The following is a 16600-nucleotide window of genomic DNA, read 5'->3' on the forward strand; positions in this document are numbered from 1 at the left end:
GGTTCCAGATATCATCTTTATGTATACTACATTCTTGGTCAGCTGCAGGTATAGTAAGGTAGGTATACAAAACAATAGAGTACAGTTCTTTGTTAGTTGGAAGGATTCATTTTCTCAATACCTTAAAGCTACATAAAATTATAAGCTCGTTGCGTGTTGAGGATGATGGGCCCCTGTTATAGCATAAGCTCTTGAGCCTCTTGGATAGCTCAGGCCATGCAATAACTCAAGCTATATCTTCTCTGCGGTTTTCGCCTCCCAGTTGTGTCTCAGAGAATGGGAGGTGTTTGTTGGTATCCTGGCCTGTTCCTGATTATGGAATCACTGCCTGGTTTAGCGACGTCTTTTGTATTCCCCAGGCTAGTGTCGATTTTTCTTTCCCCTTCTTTTTCGGCTGTAGCACAATTACAACCCATCACACTGCTGGTCTATATAGAAGACTCAAGCAGAGCAGAGCAAGACTGATGCCTTATTGGTAGGTATAGCCCTTGTGACATTAAGCTAATAGGTAATTGATTGACTCTCTTGGGATATCTGCCGGGATGAATGATGGGTGGCAACCCTTATTGAAAAGGCCATGCTGATGCCCACGCCTCAGCCGCGTCTTTATTATCGCCAGCAAAATGCTCAATGAACTGTTCTCGAACAACAGCAAGTTTTTGCTTGAGGGCCTCATAATCCTCATGACTCACCCAACCGTCCCATCCGCGAACGGCTCCGCCTAATGATTCTAATACATCGTCCATTAGTTTTATCCCGTCTACCCACTTTCTCTCTAATTCCTGCTGGCGCTCGATGTCTGCTGCGGAGTACACTAGAGGGCACGGAGGGCCTCCCTTGCTGCTGATAAGTTGATCCCATGTGCTGGCGAGTTTCATCAGGAGTCCTTGTAGGGCGGGTTCTCCATCGTTCAAGATCATGCCAACAAGGGTGACAATTTCTCCCTGCAGCGTCTCCTGATATCTCAAAGCACGATAGGCAGGCACATTCAGAGCAGCGGAGTAAAGATCGTAGTATTTGTATAGGGTCTGATTGACAAGCAAGTTCTTTGCATGTTTCTTTGCATCATCATCAAGCTCTTCAAAGTTATCCGGTAGCGTAGGGGCCTTGAGACCTTCGGGCTTCGGTCCATTGTAGTCCAGAAAAGCAGGGTGCGTGACCTGATCAAATAGGGGCGCGACATGGGCATTCTGCCAGTCAATCAGTCCCACAATCTCCGTGGGCCTTTCCGGGTCCACGAAGATGTTGTCGAGATTTAAGTCCTTGTGCCACAGAACAGGCGCTTGACAGTCACCATGCGGCAGGATATGATCGACAACCTTTAGAACGTCGTGGCACACCGAAAGCTTGAGAGCACAATCAGGTTGATACCCCCCAGGGCCAACAATTCCTTCAGGTCGGAGGGGCCGCCTTGCGTTCCGGATGGCCTCCATCTCCCGATAACAGATTGCTGTTATGTACTCTTGTGCAGTGTTCCCTGAGGTAAATCAGTTATTCAAAACAGAGTATGGAGTAAGAGAAACGAAGGCAGAACTTACAAGGGCCCCGGTCCAAACAGAGCTCTCCTCTTCCATCATCAAAAAAGCGTCGATCAGTGGTAGGTCCGAGGACCCAGCGTTGACAACTATCCTTAGAGCCCAGAGCTGGTAGGCGCTTGATCCCACTTGGGATATCGTTGGGATAGTACAGAGAACCAATGCCACCAAGGGGGTGGTTCACTAGATTAACATCGAACTTAACAATGGCCTGGATAATATCCCTCTTTTGTTCATTGCTTAACTGTGGCCAGACGTGTGCAAGAGAAGAGCCAGTCACTTTCTCCATAATGATGTACTCTGCCCTGACTGGATTGTCTGATGCGCGTGAGCTCCAAGCGAGCACCTTCGGGACTGGCATTCCAAGCTTATTTCTCACCTAAAAATAGTTAGTGTAAGAGGACGCGACCAAATTGAAAGGGTGCTTTGTGCACAGACAAAATCCATCGTCGCGACTTCACTGGCGGTTGTGTAGTGTGGAATACCAGAGTTGGGATTAGGAACCCGCGCGACGACTTGGGATCCATTGGCCATAGTAAGGAGAAGACTCTTATTAAAGTTCCCTTCCGGCAGCTTCTCAATTCTGATGCATGATGCAGACTCCTGGCCGAGGCATCTTGCAGCGATAGCTACTAATGAGCTTATGTCGAACCGGACATAGCGAGCCGCAAGCTGCTGAGCCTCGTTAAACAACCAACGTCCACCAGTGTAGCGGTAATAGTCAGAGTCAGAGCCGTCATCTAGGAAATGTCAGAATCTTGCATTTGACATTCGAGACAGACTAAAGTGCCTAGAGCAATGTTTTACCGTATTCTTTGGTGGAGGATGTTCGTTTCATTACCCTGGGCGCGACGTTTGACCTTGATCTCGTGGAAATAATAGTTGGAATTCGAAGCCAACCCACAGAGCGAAAAAACATTGATTCAGCAGGGACACATGAACTCGGCTGGAAGATGGACTTGGTGCGGAGTCAGCTAAAGTTAAGAACCTTAAGATCCCTTTCTAGATTAACTGACCAAGTTACCGTAGTTAACAATCTAGTGACTGTCTGACATAATCCGATTTCGACACCAAGGTCACCAACCACGTTGTGGTTGAGCATGGATTTTGACCCTGGTCACCACACAACACCATGGCTGAGCTGTCAACCTGGTCATAATCATCTTAAATGCCCTACGGAGTAATATTACATGAACTCCGTAGGTAGTTTTAATTAACGCTGCTGTCAAGGCGTTGATCAAGGAATACCCACCGTTGGCGTACTAGGTCTCGGATTAGCTCCTTACTCCGCATGTGCCTGGGGCCCTGGTTGATGCATCCATGGAACCTCGAGTCAATGATAGACAGTACGGAGTACCCAGCGTCAAATGCTACAAAGACATTACTCTCTGATGGTGCCATTTATTTATAGCCTGTACCCACTGTGACTGGGGTTAGTCGCATTACTGAGAGATCCAGACTTCCATTGGCGCCGCCCTGCAACACCCCTTGATATCGAGATGTAGCTACCAAATCAAGAAGGACAAACTTGCCGCCCTGGAGCCCAGCCCTGCCGCAGTTACCTGGCGTCGTGAAGCCTACAGCATTATGAATCTATTTCGGGCCACTACTCCCTCACCGTCGATGGCCCATCGCAACAAGCAATCAGAAGTGATATCTACGCGCTGGTCTGTTGTGATTGCGCTAGGAGCATCAACACACAATGGCCTCACTATCAACGTACTCAGAAGTCCATAAGAACATCTGTTGTCACCAAGCACCTCATGATTTATTTGTTCCTCATCATCTCCAGAGAATATTAAATCACTCAGTCATAATCGAGGCAAGCATATTGACCGTTAGCTCAATTACCCGATGATTCTGACCGCTCTTAGGTGCTTCGCGCAACCGTGCCCCTTCTGAATTTTGTTTGACCTAGTCAAATTTTGATCCTCTCCACACTGCGCTTCGAACTGAAAGCAATGGCGAGTGCCGTCAAAAGAGGATTGCAAAAGATCTTCGAGCGCGCCGAAAAATCACAGTCAGCGCTAAAGCGCATCTTGAATCCATCCGCTGATGGGGCAGGCACACGAGTCTTCCCACCCCAGAATCCTAATTCTGATAGGCAAATCGGCCTGAGGATCGATAAAGGGGAGCCAGTTCAAGGCAAAGCAAATGTTCTCAAGCTTAAGCTGCAAGTCAACAAGAACGCCGATGACCCTACTTTGAAAAAAATGGCGGACCAGAACTCCCATGCTGTGGTTTCGGAAGCTGAAGTCAACGTTGCCCAGGAACCTAATGTCGAAAACCTTAAAAGTTTGTTCAGTAACTTCGAAAAGAATATTCGTCTCTGACAAAAAGACAAAGTCATTGTTGAGGTTGGTTGCTGTGGTAGAAGTCATGTCTTCTGGTTAGACCACCCTTGCTAGTGGTATATTGCCGTGAACAGTGTTCAACATCATGCCCTTTTACAGGTTGTCATTTCCTCAGTTAAAAGGGTTCTGGTAACATTATTGAGTGTTGTGAAATGAGATCTGTTGGTCATTGTTTTCTATTTCTTGCATATTAAACAGACTACCATGTCGCTCAACCCGTAAGATCATCGCTCGAAGTGAAGAGAACGAAATGACAGAGTACTATGGTCATCAGAAGCTAACCAGAGTGAACAAAATGGTTGCAAGGCAGTTAAAAACTGCCCCCTCCTCGGGGAAACGAGGTATGGTTGAGTGATGAACGAGCCCTCAAGCGGCCGCAGCATGATGGATGGATGGATGGGTATCAGGCACCCAGAGCCAACCAACTAGCGCTGGCCGTTGTGGTAAAGCCCGTTGGCCGTGCGATTACTTACATACCTAGGTACTGATGATGCCAAGGCTATTAATAGTTAAGTAACATAGGAGGATGTCTGTTGGCCCTTGGCGACGACTAACTCACAAAACAGCGTCAAGTGCTAGGCTAATCGGAATTTCCAGAAATATCTAGGAACAGTCAAACGAATGGCAATAATACAGATTTTGGAACTAGAAACACATAGTATGGAGTAGTACATCAGTAACATCACCATCTTCGTTCTCTTTCCTTTCTTGGAACGACCCGAATGTATCGGCTTAGTCATCGATTTTCTCGGACTCGGCGGGCTGCGAAGACGGGCCTGTCTTCTATACAACCTTCCATGTTCATCAACATCCCGCAATGTTATTCGCAAGGATACAATTGAGGGTTGCGTCCAGCATCCGAGCGTTCTCGACGTCTCGTGTGCTTGAGTCAGAGCTCTCGTATCAAGTGTTTGGCCCAGAAAAGGAACAAGCCAGCAGAAATCCCATTGTCTTCTTGCACGGTCTCTTCGGCTCGAAACAGAACAACAGAAGTATCAGCAAGTAGGTTAAAAGCCCTGACGAGCAGACTCTGACCCTTGCGTAACCAGCCTGACTGACTGACACTCGCAGGGTTCTTGCACGTGACCTCAAACGGCAGGTCTTCACTCTGGTCTGTCTCTCAATGTATCTTAAGGGTGGATGACAAAATCACTGATTGGTCTCCAGGATTTGCGGAATCATGGCCACTCATTTCACCACAAAGAACATAACTATTCCATCATGGCCGAAGACCTGAGGAAGTTCATCCACCAGCATGATCTGGCCAAGTGTGTCCTGATTGGTCATTCGATGTATGTTTTTCTTCCCCACGGCTGTTAGCGAGGTCGGATCATACTCAACTCTTCCTGGAAATAGGGGAGCAAAAACTGCAATGACAGTTGCTTTGCAATCGTCAGATCTAGTTTCGGCCCTCATACCCGTCGACAATGCTCCTGTCAATGCTCCTCTGAAGAGTGACTTCGGAAAGTACGTGCGAGGCATGCAAGAGGTCGAGGCGCAAGGAGTCACCAAGCAGTCGGATGCCGACAAGATCCTAAAGGAATACGAGGATGTAAGTTTATCCCTCTTGCGCTCAGAGCGGGTCGTGGATCAAAGCACCAGACTCACACCAATTGCACAGGTCCTCCCCATCCGTCAATTTCTCTTGACCAACCTGGTCCGCGCGGAAGACAGTCAGAAGATGAAATTCCGTATCCCTCTGTCGGTGCTGGGACCGGCTATTCCTGCTATGGCTGACTTCCACTTCCGCGAACCGGGCTCCGTCACTTATGATGGGCCGACGCTCTTCGTCAGAGGCACGAAGAGCAACTATGTCAGCGATGACACGGTTCCTGTCATCAAGAAGTTCTTCCCCAATGCTGAGATAGCGGATGTTGAGGCAGGTCATTGGCTGATCTCGGAAAATCCAGAGGCTTTCAGGCAAGGTACGTGTACAATTAGTGTTCATCTGTTGGTTGAGTTTTGTTGACTAAGGATATTCCAGCTGTTGTGAAGTTCTTGCAAGATCTGCCATAGAGTATTTAGGCTGTATATAGTGGTGGAAGGACGGCGTTTCTGTGCTTATGTATATGTTTGTGCATTCTGTGCTGCTTTCAGAGTGATTAATAAAGATCTACTCATAGACACATGTATGAAAGGAAGTAGACACAAAGAAGAAAAGAAGTGATACAGGTAATAATGATGTGACTCCATGCAGCAAGACACGGCAAAGAGGTATCTCAGTGATAATCCAAACTGTGCAAGGAACAAATGTAATCATGAGAATCGTGATAGCTTAGCCCAGTAAATGCTTGAAGACCGACGCTGAACTATAACCGCGAAAACAAGACTAGTCTATGGTGATGGGTCCCTCCGTGATCAACCTGCGCTTTTTCTTCTTCTTGGACTTTCTCTTGCTCTCTGAGGGCCCGTCTTCATTGTCCAATGTATGAGCTGGTGAAGAGACTGTCATGGGAGACTCCATTCTAGCACCAGATGACCTCTCATTTTCATCATCGGATATGGTTGAAGGACGTGGTCGTTTCTTCTTTTTCTTTTTCTCGCGCAATGCCAGCGCAGGATTGGCCTCGGCCATCTCAGCATAGTTTGGGAGTGGGGCGACATCTGATCCTACAGGGCTTTCTTCTCGCTTGGGGGACTGCATCCCACTTTCTGGGAGAGAATCTAGCGCCTGCACTATGGATTTCTGAGATTCCAAAGAATCTTTGAGCGCGTTAATCTGCTCTGACAAGCCCCGATGATCGGCCGACACGGATTCCTCAAAGCGGCGGAAGCGATCATCGAGGGATTGCAAATCCTTTTTATTTGAGGTGATTTCATTCATCGCGATTTTCATCTGGTTGAGGCCACTGGATAAATTTTGGACCTGGTCTTTCAGTTCGCGAAAGGATTCATCTAACTCAATCCTGTTTTGACCGTCGGCCGCCTCTTTGCCTTTAATATGGTCCTTAATTTCAGAGACATGTTCTCGATATTGCTCGGCCAGAGAGTCAAAGTTGGCGTGTAATTGCTGAAGTTTGTCTGGAAGAGCGCGTGCACCTTCTAGCTGTTCTGTGAGAGCAGAAACCTGATGAGCTACCTTTCCAAAGGATTCCCTGAGATGGGTTACTTCTGCTGAGCGCTGGCCGACGTCATCTTGGAGACCGTTTACCAAAGCCGTCTGACTATTTTGGGCCTGAACAAGCTGTTCAATGGTCTTTTTCAGAGATGATATTTCTTTTTCAGCCTGATTTTTCAAGGTTGCGATCTGCTCTGCCAATTGGCCTGCGGAGGGGTACATCTCTTGCATGGCAACAACCATGTTCTTTACGACCATTTCGGTGGAAAGATGATTGTAACGTGTCTCCAGGGAATGGAGGCTGACGCGCACACTCTCGAGTAAGCGATTGGAATTCTTTAATGCCACGTCGACTGTGTTGATTTTCAGGTCTACCGTGTTAATTTGCTGGAGGGCTGCTGCGGGATTCCACTGGCTCATTTTCTGTATATCTTCGGCGAGGCGGCCAGAGAGCTCTTTCAATGATTGTATCTCAGCTTTATCCACGGCTGCTGCACGGTCCGACTGGCTCATCTTCTGTATTTCTCCAGCGACGCGGCTGTAGCTGTCTTTCAATGACTGTATCTCAGCTTGATCTGCACGGTCCAACTGGCTTATTCTCCGAGTTTCGTCGGCGAGGCGGCTGTAACTGTCTTTCAATGATTGTATCTCGGCTTTATCCACGGCTGACCTCTTAATCTCCTCCATTTCTGCGAAATGAAGCTCGTCTTTCATCACCTGAAGGTCTTGTAATTGCTGGAGTCTTTCCGACAAATTCTGGACTCTCGACTGCAAGGATGAGTCAGGTCTGGGAATCTTGGATAGATTGTTTTCAACATTCTTTAAACGCAACTCGATATTAGGTGCGTCAATTCGAACTGTAGCTGGAGCCTCCGGCGGAGTTATCTGGACCTTTTCTATCGGGGCCAGACGCTCATGGATATCTTTGAATTTCTTCTCAAAAGTAGTGGAAGTATCGTCGCTGGCATCGAGACGTTCCTGCTGCGCATCAATACTTTTGTTTAATCTTTCGAGAGAACCCGAATATTCTTCCTGAGCCTTTTGCAAAGAGCTCAGCTTGGCATCCAAGGTCATTGTAATTCTTTTCAACTCCTCAACTTCCGAAGAGAAGTGTTTCAGTACGGTTTCCTGAGAGGGGAATTGAGCGATATCTGAACTGAGTTTATCAACGCGTTCCTTAGTCTCCTTTTCGTATCTCATCTGAGCGTTGATAGAAGTGGCATGGTTGCCGGAACTCTTCTCGAGTAGGACGACACGATCCTGAAGCATCTTTATCTTGGTCTCTAGCAATTGATATTTCTCGCGACTCGCATCTGATTCCGAATCACCCACTCTCTTCTTGAGCGCCCGAATCTCATCCTGTAGTCTGTTTATCTTCTCGTCTGAATCAGAATTGTTGCGCAGAAGCAAAGGCACCCATTTGGTTTTGAGAGAATTTTCTAGCTGGCGATAGTGCGCTTGGTGTTTAGTGATAGTCTCGTCCATTCGTGTCAACTCAGAATCCTCATCCTTGCGAGCTTGCTGGTAGAATGCTGTGGTCGATGGGAAATTTGGCGTGGCCTTTGCCTTTCGCAAAAGACCCTCTGTCGTGTCCGTCTTCTTCAGCAATTTATCCTTTTCGATTTCCCGAGTAGTTGTGTCAACAGCAGCTTTGATCAATTCTGAGACGGCGCGAACAAATTGATCTCCAGGAGGCCCATCTTGCCTGTCAATAGGCGGAGAATTGTTCGGTGGCACTACGCCCAACTTATGACCATTAGGAGAACCCAACATGCCAGTATCTAGAGAGGCTGTCCTGGCTGGCGCTGGCTTGAGGCGAGGATCGCGTGACGGGGGGTTATTTGGATTGTCGACATCCATTTTGTCAGCCATCCATACATTTAGAGGGCAAATCTATGAGAGTGCCCGTCTCAAGTCATGTGTATGCCGCATCTGATGGCAATTAGAGGCGAGAATGAGCGTGTGCGCAACTGTATCTCACAAAATTGAATTCTCTCATCTCGCCCTCAATTAGGGAAGGTTAAAGACATCGACGAGCTTTACAGCGCGTAGAGGGCAACTTTGGCTGACTTGGTGAGGGAAATCCAGCCGGCGCAGATTTTTCCTGGAGAGATGAGTAAACAGTCGAAATAAAACAAAGTGAATATTCTCTCTGTTAGCAGAAATTCGTTGGCCAGCGAGCAGGGACAAAGACACGCATTTCGACATGTCATAATATTCTGCCGGGCGGTAAGTGGGGCGGCTTCTCAAACTGTGCCTTTCTGCCCCCGTACAGCACTTTTATCTACACTCGCAAACTGAGAAGCTAGAATCGCGCGTTTCAGTTGGTATCAGTGGCAGTACCGAGGAGACTTAGCTGAACTACGATTCAATATGGCCGTGGTAAATGACCTTACCAGAACTCACATCCCTGTCATATGACTGATTTAAATCACAGCCTATCTCAACCGTCGCGGAGACGAAGGAGCTCCGTGGTCTGAATCTCATTGCTGCTCATTCGCATATCAGGGGACTTGGCGTCGATGCGGACTCGCTTCAACCTAGAACATCTTCTCAGGGCCTTGTAGGTCAGGAGAAGGCAAGGAAGGCGGCCGCGGTTATATTACAAATGGTCAAGGAAGGCAAAATTGCCGGTCGCGCAGTTCTCATCGCAGGCCCTCCCAGCACGGGAAAGACAGCCATTGCCATGGGCATGGCCCAGTCACTTGGATCCGATGTCCCTTTCACAATGCTCGCAGCCTCTGAGATCTTCTCTATGGAGATGTCAAAGACCGAAGCACTTACACAAGCCTTCCGGAAATCCATCGGCGTTCGAATCAAGGAGGAAAGTGAGATCATCGAGGGTGAAGTTGTGGAAATCCAGATCGATCGCAGTGTTACTGGGGTGAGTTCAGTAGTTGTTGATGATTTCTCCTCTCTGAAAATGCGGTTGCTAACCGGTGCAGGGAAACAAACAAGGGAAACTCACGATCAAGACCACCGATATGGAGACGATCTACGACATGGGAACCAAAATGATCGACTCGATGACAAAGGAGCGTGTGATGGCCGGAGATGTTATCTCAATCGACAAGTCGTCGGGAAAGATCACGAAGCTTGGACGTTCCTACGCTCGTTCTCGAGATTATGATGCGATGGGCGCTGATACCAAATTTGTCCAATGCCCTGAGGGAGAACTTCAGGTCCGCAAGGAAATTGTACACACTGTCAGTCTCCATGAGATTGATGTCATCAACTCACGCACGCAAGGGTTTTTGGCCCTCTTCTCCGGTGACACTGGGGAAATTAGAAGCGAGGTCAGAGATCAGATCAACACCAAGGTGGCTGAATGGAAGGAAGAGGGCAAGGCGGAGATCATTCCCGGAGTTTTGTTCATTGACGAAGTGCACATGCTCGATATTGAATGCTTTTCCTACATCAACCGCGCCCTGGAGGCGGAGCTTGCGCCCATTGTTATCATGGCCAGCAACCGTGGTCAAGCGCGGATCCGGGGAACCACATACACCTCCCCCCATGGACTACCCCTTGACTTCCTCGACCGTGTTGTCATTGTCAGCACTCAGCCGTACTCTGCCGATGAAATCCGTCAAATTCTTGCAATCCGAGCACAGGAAGAAGAGATCGACCTCTCGCCGGACGCTTTGGCTCTCTTGACGAAGATTGGCCAGGAATCGAATCTCCGATACGCTAGCAATATCATCACCACCTCTCATCTCCTGAGCCAGAAGCGAAAGGCCAAAGAAGTTAGCATTGACGATGTACAGCGCAGCTACCGCTTGTTCTATGATCCTGCCAGGAGTGCTAAGTTCGTCAACGCGTATGAACAGCGGTTCATAGGGGATCAAGGTACTGTGAACTTTTCAGCTACTACAAATGGAGACGCCATGGAAATCTCATAAGACGCGTTGGTCATATTGCTCCGTGAAGAATATTGCACCAAAATCAGGTAATACGGTATGACAATATGGTGCTGCTTCCGAGAGCGCTTCTCTTGCTCTCTGTCCTCTGATTTCGTATGATCTTTTTGTTTTACGCATCTTATGATGTACGATAAGGCTGGCGCTTCTTCGAGCTCATATGCATGGTTTGTTTGGTATTTGGGCTTCGAACTGGGATTAAAAGAATATTTACTTCAATAATAATCATGGCGTTAATATGTCCTCCCAGAGGAGTATCCTATCTCGGAATTTGCACATAGAGATTCATTTTTAAAATCATGCCCCAAATCATTATCATAGGAAAGTGGCCTCGCTCGTCCAGTCTCCTGTATCGCCCACTTTTCGAAATTCGACGCCCTCGCCAAAATAGCCAGCACTCTTCCAAGACTCCATTGTCTGGCTGTCATATGGGCCATGCTCGACACCGCCGTCTCGAGCGTCAGACCAACGGAATTGCCACATTACAGGCTCTTCTTCGGCACTGGTGGGAGCAGCGGACTCCGAGGGAGGATCAACCCAGTCCTCGCCTGTTTCTTGACGGTACTGTCTTGTGAGCACCTCACGCTCTGTGTCGTAGATATCTGCTTGTCCCCGTGTCATGAGGATATCCGCCGCGCCAGTGATGGTTTCTATCGCTTGCTTTCGAGAAGCCTCATTGGGGTCATCTTCCGTCATTTCGGTATCCTCTGCTTGGGTCGCGTTTTGCTTCGACCGGTTCTTGTTCTTTTTGGCTTGCCATTTCGGTTTCTTTGCAGCCCCTTTGCCTATCCTTGCCAAAGCTTCTAGAGCTGTTTCTCCCCGTTGCAGGTGAGTTATTAGGGTCCTCAGTGCATCGGCCGTAAGAATGCTGTCATTCAATCGATCTCTCTCCTTTCTCTCAGCCTCTCTTTTTTCTGCTGCCTCTTTGGCGCGCCGTATATCCTTTTTCGATACTCCTTCCAGCCAGGAATCGTAAATCTCGTCGGGATCTGCTGCTTTTCGTATATAATTTCCCTGATCATCAAATCTACCCTCTTCTTGCTCGGCACGCATATTGAACGCATCTAGCAGCGGCGCATGCTTCTTCTTAGCTCCAGCACCCAATTCCTCGTCCATGCCCTCCTCGATTCTCGCACGGTCTTCTTCTGCAACATCGCTCTCACTTTCCACCTCATCCTCCTCGACTGTGTCCCCTGTTGCGTTTAGATCTGCACGCAATGTCACTCCACTTTTCGATGAAGCCACCTGACCCTCAATCTCATCATCGCGCAAGAAACGCACGGTTTTCTTGTTCTTCCTCAGTGCCTCGTCGGCATCTATTTCTTCGGCTCCGAAGTCTTCCTGGAGCTCCGCGAACATGTCGTCGTCTTCGGCGTCGTGTTTCGCTCGACTCCTCTTCGCCTTGGCCTCAATGCGCGCGCTGAACCCTTCATTTTCACTGTCCGAATCGTAGCCATCGAGGTTCACGGCCTTGCGGCGCACTTGTTGTCCGCGACGGCCGATCTCGTCTGCGTCTAATACCGGGTCCTCGTCGAGCGCGTCCGGTGCAAGATTAGAGGGATTCCGTAAATCGAAACGTGGCTTCTTGTGTTCGGAAGGACCGTTCGGATCGTCTTCGTCGTGGTGGTGTGTGCGCGTAAAGTCTTCCCCTGCCCGCTTTGGGCGCGGTTGAGAGGACATCATTCTGGATGGAAAGGACGATCAGGAGCTTACTTAGTCCGAAATCAAGAAATAAATCATCAAATCAGTATCAGACATCGCAGAAGCTCAGAAATAATGGAAGTTAGCTCTATGAGCTTGATTAGAGCTGCCGGTTGATGCTGGTTTCTTGTCTTTTCTGGGGTCGGCTCGGAAAATCATTGCGGAGGCATTTGCGTCACTGTTGGTCCAACAATAAGAAGCAGCAGCTCTAGCTTCCACCGTCTCCAACAGCCAACAGTGGGGGATTACTGATCCAAGGTACAAATTTCTGTCAGACTCGCTTTGCTATATTTCAACGACGACTTGGATATACTGTGAAATAGAGCCAAGTATTCAGATATCCTCAAACCAATCCTCTTGAACGTTCCCTACTCACAAGACTCACAATGGTAAGCTCACTTTCAGCTCAACTCTTAAGCTGCAAGTTTCACAAGACCTGACAACCTCAGTTTCGCCCTGGTTATTGGGACGACGATCAGATGGAAGGAGTCCTAGGCTCCTCCATGCTCCGTCATGGAGCCGCTACACGCCGTTTCGATGAATATTACCGTTGTTACCCCGTCGCGATGTTGCCTGGTCCAGAGAGAGAAAACGTCAACCATGGCGGCAAGGTGATCATGCCGCCTAGTGCTCTAGACAAATTGACTAGGTTACATATCACATATCCCATGCTATTCGAGTTGCATAATGGTGCAAAAGAGAGGATGACACATGCCGGTGTTCTGGAATTCATTGCTGAGGAGGGGAAAATTTATCTGCCGTTCTGGGTTAGACAAACCATATCCTCTCTTAGTGATATATCTGGACAACCGTCACTGACATTTCTGGTCTCTCTATAGCTTATGCAAACTTTACTACTCGAGCCCGGTGATCTTGTTCAAGTCAAATCAACCGATCTTCCTCCCGGCCAATTCATTAAACTCCAAGCTCAGTCCACCTCTTTTCTCGACATCAGCGATCCAAAAGCGGTGTTAGAAAACGCATTTCGGAATTTCTCCTGTCTCACGAAAGGCGATGTCTTCACTTTTGCTTATAACGACCAGGTCTACGAAATGGCGGTTCTGCAGACCAAGCCATCGAACAACACCAACGCCGTCTCCGTACTGGAAACAGATCTAGAGGTTGATTTTGCACCACCAGTAGGGTATGAAGAGATCCAACGCCCGAGTGGTACCAGCACCCCCCTCAGCGGGGTAAGCGGTAAGCTCCCCTCCGGGGGTTTACTTCATCCACACGGGACAATGGCTCAAGCGATCAACTACGCGGCCATTGCTCCAGAATCCACCGACGCAGCTACGGGTGCAAAAGCAGTATCATCAAACTTTCTTCTTGGAGGGCAGCGCTTGAATGCGAAGAAGGGTAGTAAAGCACCGACTCCTAAGCCTTCAACGCCGGTGCCGGGAGCGACAAATCCTCAGCACCCACCCCCAGCTAGACGCACCAACGGACCACAGCCACTTAGGCTACCACACAACCAGCTATTTTTTGGATATGCAATCAAGCCCGTCAAGAAGAATGGGGAGGACGGACAGGCCATCGAAAAGCCGCGCTTTCAGGGAACAGGACAGACATTACGAGGAAAGAAAAGAGAGCCAGGAGATTCTGCTACACCGACGTCTGGCAGTGATGTGGAAAATCACAAGGGCAAAGAACGCAACCAGAAATCTCACGGGAGTGGGCGAACCCTTGGCGGTACCAAGCGCTGATTTCCAGGTCTATCAGTCTCACAGATACAATGCTTAACGACTTCCGTGTCCATTTCTTCCTGCAAGGTGGCAAGAGATTTAAGTCAAGACGGCTTCATATCAAGCATAGCAAGGCTGGCCGGCGTTTAATAGGGGATCATTTTCTTTCTTCATTTCTGTTCCATTCTAGACTATGCACGCCCATCATTGCTCTATTTTCTTCTCGTAATATTCCGCCAGGAAAGGCGATCACCCAAGGGTGTCCCTTCACTGTGATGGCTGCCAGCTGCCAATTCGGCAGTCTCACGACAGCGGGTGGAGCTTGCCGAGGCCCAACAATCTCACCCGCAGCGATCTCTCTGGCCAGAGCTGCTGTGCTTAATCAAAGCCACTCTCTACTTCTAAGAACCAAGGTAACCTCTCGCTCTGCTTCACCAGTGTAATCCTGAGACGCAGAGACATTATCGCGTTCCTACGATGGTGTCGTCGACTCGTCAGGCTCTATCTAGTGGACCTCTCGCATCAGCTTTTAGTGAGGCTTGACACACTGACACCAACAACACTTCATCACAAAAGTCTCCCAAATTTCCTCAAATACCAATTGGGATTTCTCTTCCGAGTGACCGAGTAAACGGCCAGGCGTCTGCGTTCTTTTTCTGAGGCTCATCGCATAGATATCGGCAGCGAACCCACCAGACTTCCCTCGCTGATCTCCACAATCACAATGACTCCAAAAGTTCAGGAGGACAATCCGCTGGCCCCTTTTGTCAAACTCTCTTCATCAGTTTACCTCCAAGACCCTGTTGAAGATGTTGGTTACTCTGGGAAGCAGCCCAGAGTCATAGTTCTTGCTTTCTGGATGAACGCTTCCTCTCGCGCACTAGTGAAGTATGTCGTCGAGTATAGACGCCTGGCACCCTCGGCCAAAATAGTCTTCATTCTCAGTTCCTCAAATGATTTCATGCTTCACACTTCGCAAAAGGCGCAGCATGCCCGTCTTGCTCCGGCTGTGGAGGCCATCCAGGCCTCCGACGTTCCTGAAGGTCCGGTGTTTCTGCACATGTTCTCAAATGGGGGCGTCGCTTCGACCACCCATTTTCTTACAGCATACCTGAAGGCAACAGGAAATCCGCTGCGAGTCTCATCGATGATCATAGATAGTGCCCCTGGAAATGCGACAATCTTCGCTGGTCTCAAGGCGTTCTCGTTCGTGCTGCCCAAGATGTGGCTTTTGCACTATTTGAGTAAATTCTTACTGTTTGTCTTCCTGGTAGTGGGGTCTTTGGTACGAAGACTCACCCGGACTCCTGATGCTGTGGACCGTGCCCGAAATGCAATAAATGATCATGGTCTGGTCCGGGGAACGAGTCAGAATGATAGCCCGGCACGTTGTTACGTTTACTCCGATGCGGATGAGCTAGTCAACTGGAGAGATGTCGAACAACATGCCTCGGACGCGCAGGCCAAAGGTTGGGTGGTTCAGCGCGAGAAGTTCCTTGGGTCACCGCATGTCTGCCATATGAGGTCGGATCCTGAACGGTACTGGAACATTGTGAAGACATATCTTGAGTCGCCTACATCGACATAAATGGGTGATTGTGGCAGGACTCTCTTGTCTTGCTCTTCAAGCAGGCCCAATCCCCTCTTCGTTACCTACCACACAAATGTCAGAAATTCTCATGATTACCGAACGTCTGCGGTTGCTTTGAAATTGCCTTCGTCGAATCTGGCACGATCAGTTTTAGTTATAATACATAACCACACTACTTCGCTCAGAGATGACAGCCGATTCCCAGCCCAAAAAGCTGATCAACCCATGGCTTCCAGCAAGAACCACGGATCAAAAGTTCATAGCAACCTTCGTGTCTCTGCCTTTCTCCCTTGACTTCGCATTTTGGTAAACCCTCCCATTGGTCATCCTTATGACTTCATTCCTCCTACAAAATTACCGAAGCAAACGGAGCAGAATTCCGCCAGCTCACTGCATCAGCAATTGTGTCCGGTCATCGTTGCGCAGGACAGCCAAGCTACTTCGGAAGCAGCGGCTCGCTCTAGATCCCCGCCAGGCTGGCGATGGTCCATTATACCGTTCAAGGCAAACATCATACTACAATCACAATGACTCTGAGCTCTATGTCAACATTTCATGCGCCTATTGTGTCCGATCAGTTTCTCTCCATTCTTCATGCATGGGATCTGCGCACTCATTGAGAAGGAGTCAGTCTTGAAAATCCATTGTGGTGGCGACATCTCCTCAAGGACGACTTGAATTAGAAGTTCATAGACAGCTTGGCAGGTGTGGTTCTGAAGGCATCTGTCAACAATTAACTGGAGAGCTCTTACCATCCAG

The 16600-nt window shown here is 48.7% G+C and overlaps 8 protein-coding genes across 8 annotated transcripts; 5 read left to right on the top strand and 3 right to left on the bottom strand.

The window, feature by feature from the left end:
• Positions 1–563: 563 nt before the first annotated feature.
• Positions 564–2373, bottom strand: Aspvir_006165 (phosphotransferase family protein; the record flags this gene model as incomplete). The annotated part of the gene is made up of 4 exons (XM_043269373.1): positions 564–1477; positions 1539–1914; positions 1974–2275; positions 2343–2373. 4 exons carry the CDS (start codon positions 2371–2373, stop codon positions 564–566), a joined length of 1623 nt encoding a protein of 540 aa, XP_043125308.1.
• Positions 2374–3496: 1123 nt separating this feature from the next.
• Aspvir_006166 (uncharacterized protein) lies at positions 3497–3868 on the top strand (the record flags this gene model as incomplete). The annotated part of the gene is made up of 1 exon (XM_043269374.1): positions 3497–3868. One exon carries the CDS (start codon positions 3497–3499, stop codon positions 3866–3868), a length of 372 nt encoding a protein of 123 aa, XP_043125309.1.
• An 838-nt stretch (positions 3869–4706) lies between these two features.
• Aspvir_006167 (putative alpha/beta hydrolase) lies at positions 4707–5905 on the top strand (the record flags this gene model as incomplete). Its single annotated transcript, XM_043269375.1, has 6 exons — positions 4707–4891; positions 4961–5000; positions 5057–5181; positions 5246–5441; positions 5511–5814; positions 5874–5905. The coding sequence occupies 6 exons, from the start codon at positions 4707–4709 to the stop codon at positions 5903–5905; spliced, it is 882 nt and encodes a 293-aa protein (XP_043125310.1).
• A 313-nt stretch (positions 5906–6218) lies between these two features.
• Aspvir_006168 (uncharacterized protein) lies at positions 6219–8807 on the bottom strand (the record flags this gene model as incomplete). The annotated part of the gene is made up of 1 exon (XM_043269376.1): positions 6219–8807. The coding sequence occupies one exon, from the start codon at positions 8805–8807 to the stop codon at positions 6219–6221; it is 2589 nt and encodes an 862-aa protein (XP_043125311.1).
• A 513-nt stretch (positions 8808–9320) lies between these two features.
• Positions 9321–10846, top strand: rvb2 (RuvB family ATP-dependent DNA helicase reptin; the record flags this gene model as incomplete). The annotated part of the gene is made up of 3 exons (XM_043269377.1): positions 9321–9329; positions 9385–9831; positions 9893–10846. The coding sequence occupies 3 exons, from the start codon at positions 9321–9323 to the stop codon at positions 10844–10846; spliced, it is 1410 nt and encodes a 469-aa protein (XP_043125312.1).
• A 333-nt stretch (positions 10847–11179) lies between these two features.
• Aspvir_006170 (uncharacterized protein) lies at positions 11180–12547 on the bottom strand (the record flags this gene model as incomplete). The annotated part of the gene is made up of 1 exon (XM_043269378.1): positions 11180–12547. The coding sequence occupies one exon, from the start codon at positions 12545–12547 to the stop codon at positions 11180–11182; it is 1368 nt and encodes a 455-aa protein (XP_043125313.1).
• A 404-nt stretch (positions 12548–12951) lies between these two features.
• Positions 12952–14271, top strand: Aspvir_006171 (polyubiquitin-binding protein UFD1; the record flags this gene model as incomplete). Its single annotated transcript, XM_043269379.1, has 3 exons — positions 12952–12954; positions 13015–13332; positions 13405–14271. 3 exons carry the CDS (start codon positions 12952–12954, stop codon positions 14269–14271), a joined length of 1188 nt encoding a protein of 395 aa, XP_043125314.1.
• Positions 14272–14974: 703 nt separating this feature from the next.
• Aspvir_006172 (TMEM53 family protein) lies at positions 14975–15838 on the top strand (the record flags this gene model as incomplete). Its single annotated transcript, XM_043269380.1, has 1 exon — positions 14975–15838. The coding sequence occupies one exon, from the start codon at positions 14975–14977 to the stop codon at positions 15836–15838; it is 864 nt and encodes a 287-aa protein (XP_043125315.1).
• Between the last annotated feature and the right edge of the window lie 762 nt (positions 15839–16600).

This window comes from Aspergillus viridinutans (assembly GCF_018404265.1).
Source record: "Aspergillus viridinutans IFM 47045 DNA, scaffold_4, whole genome shotgun sequence".
Taxonomy (NCBI): Eukaryota; Fungi; Ascomycota; class Eurotiomycetes; order Eurotiales; family Aspergillaceae; genus Aspergillus; species Aspergillus viridinutans.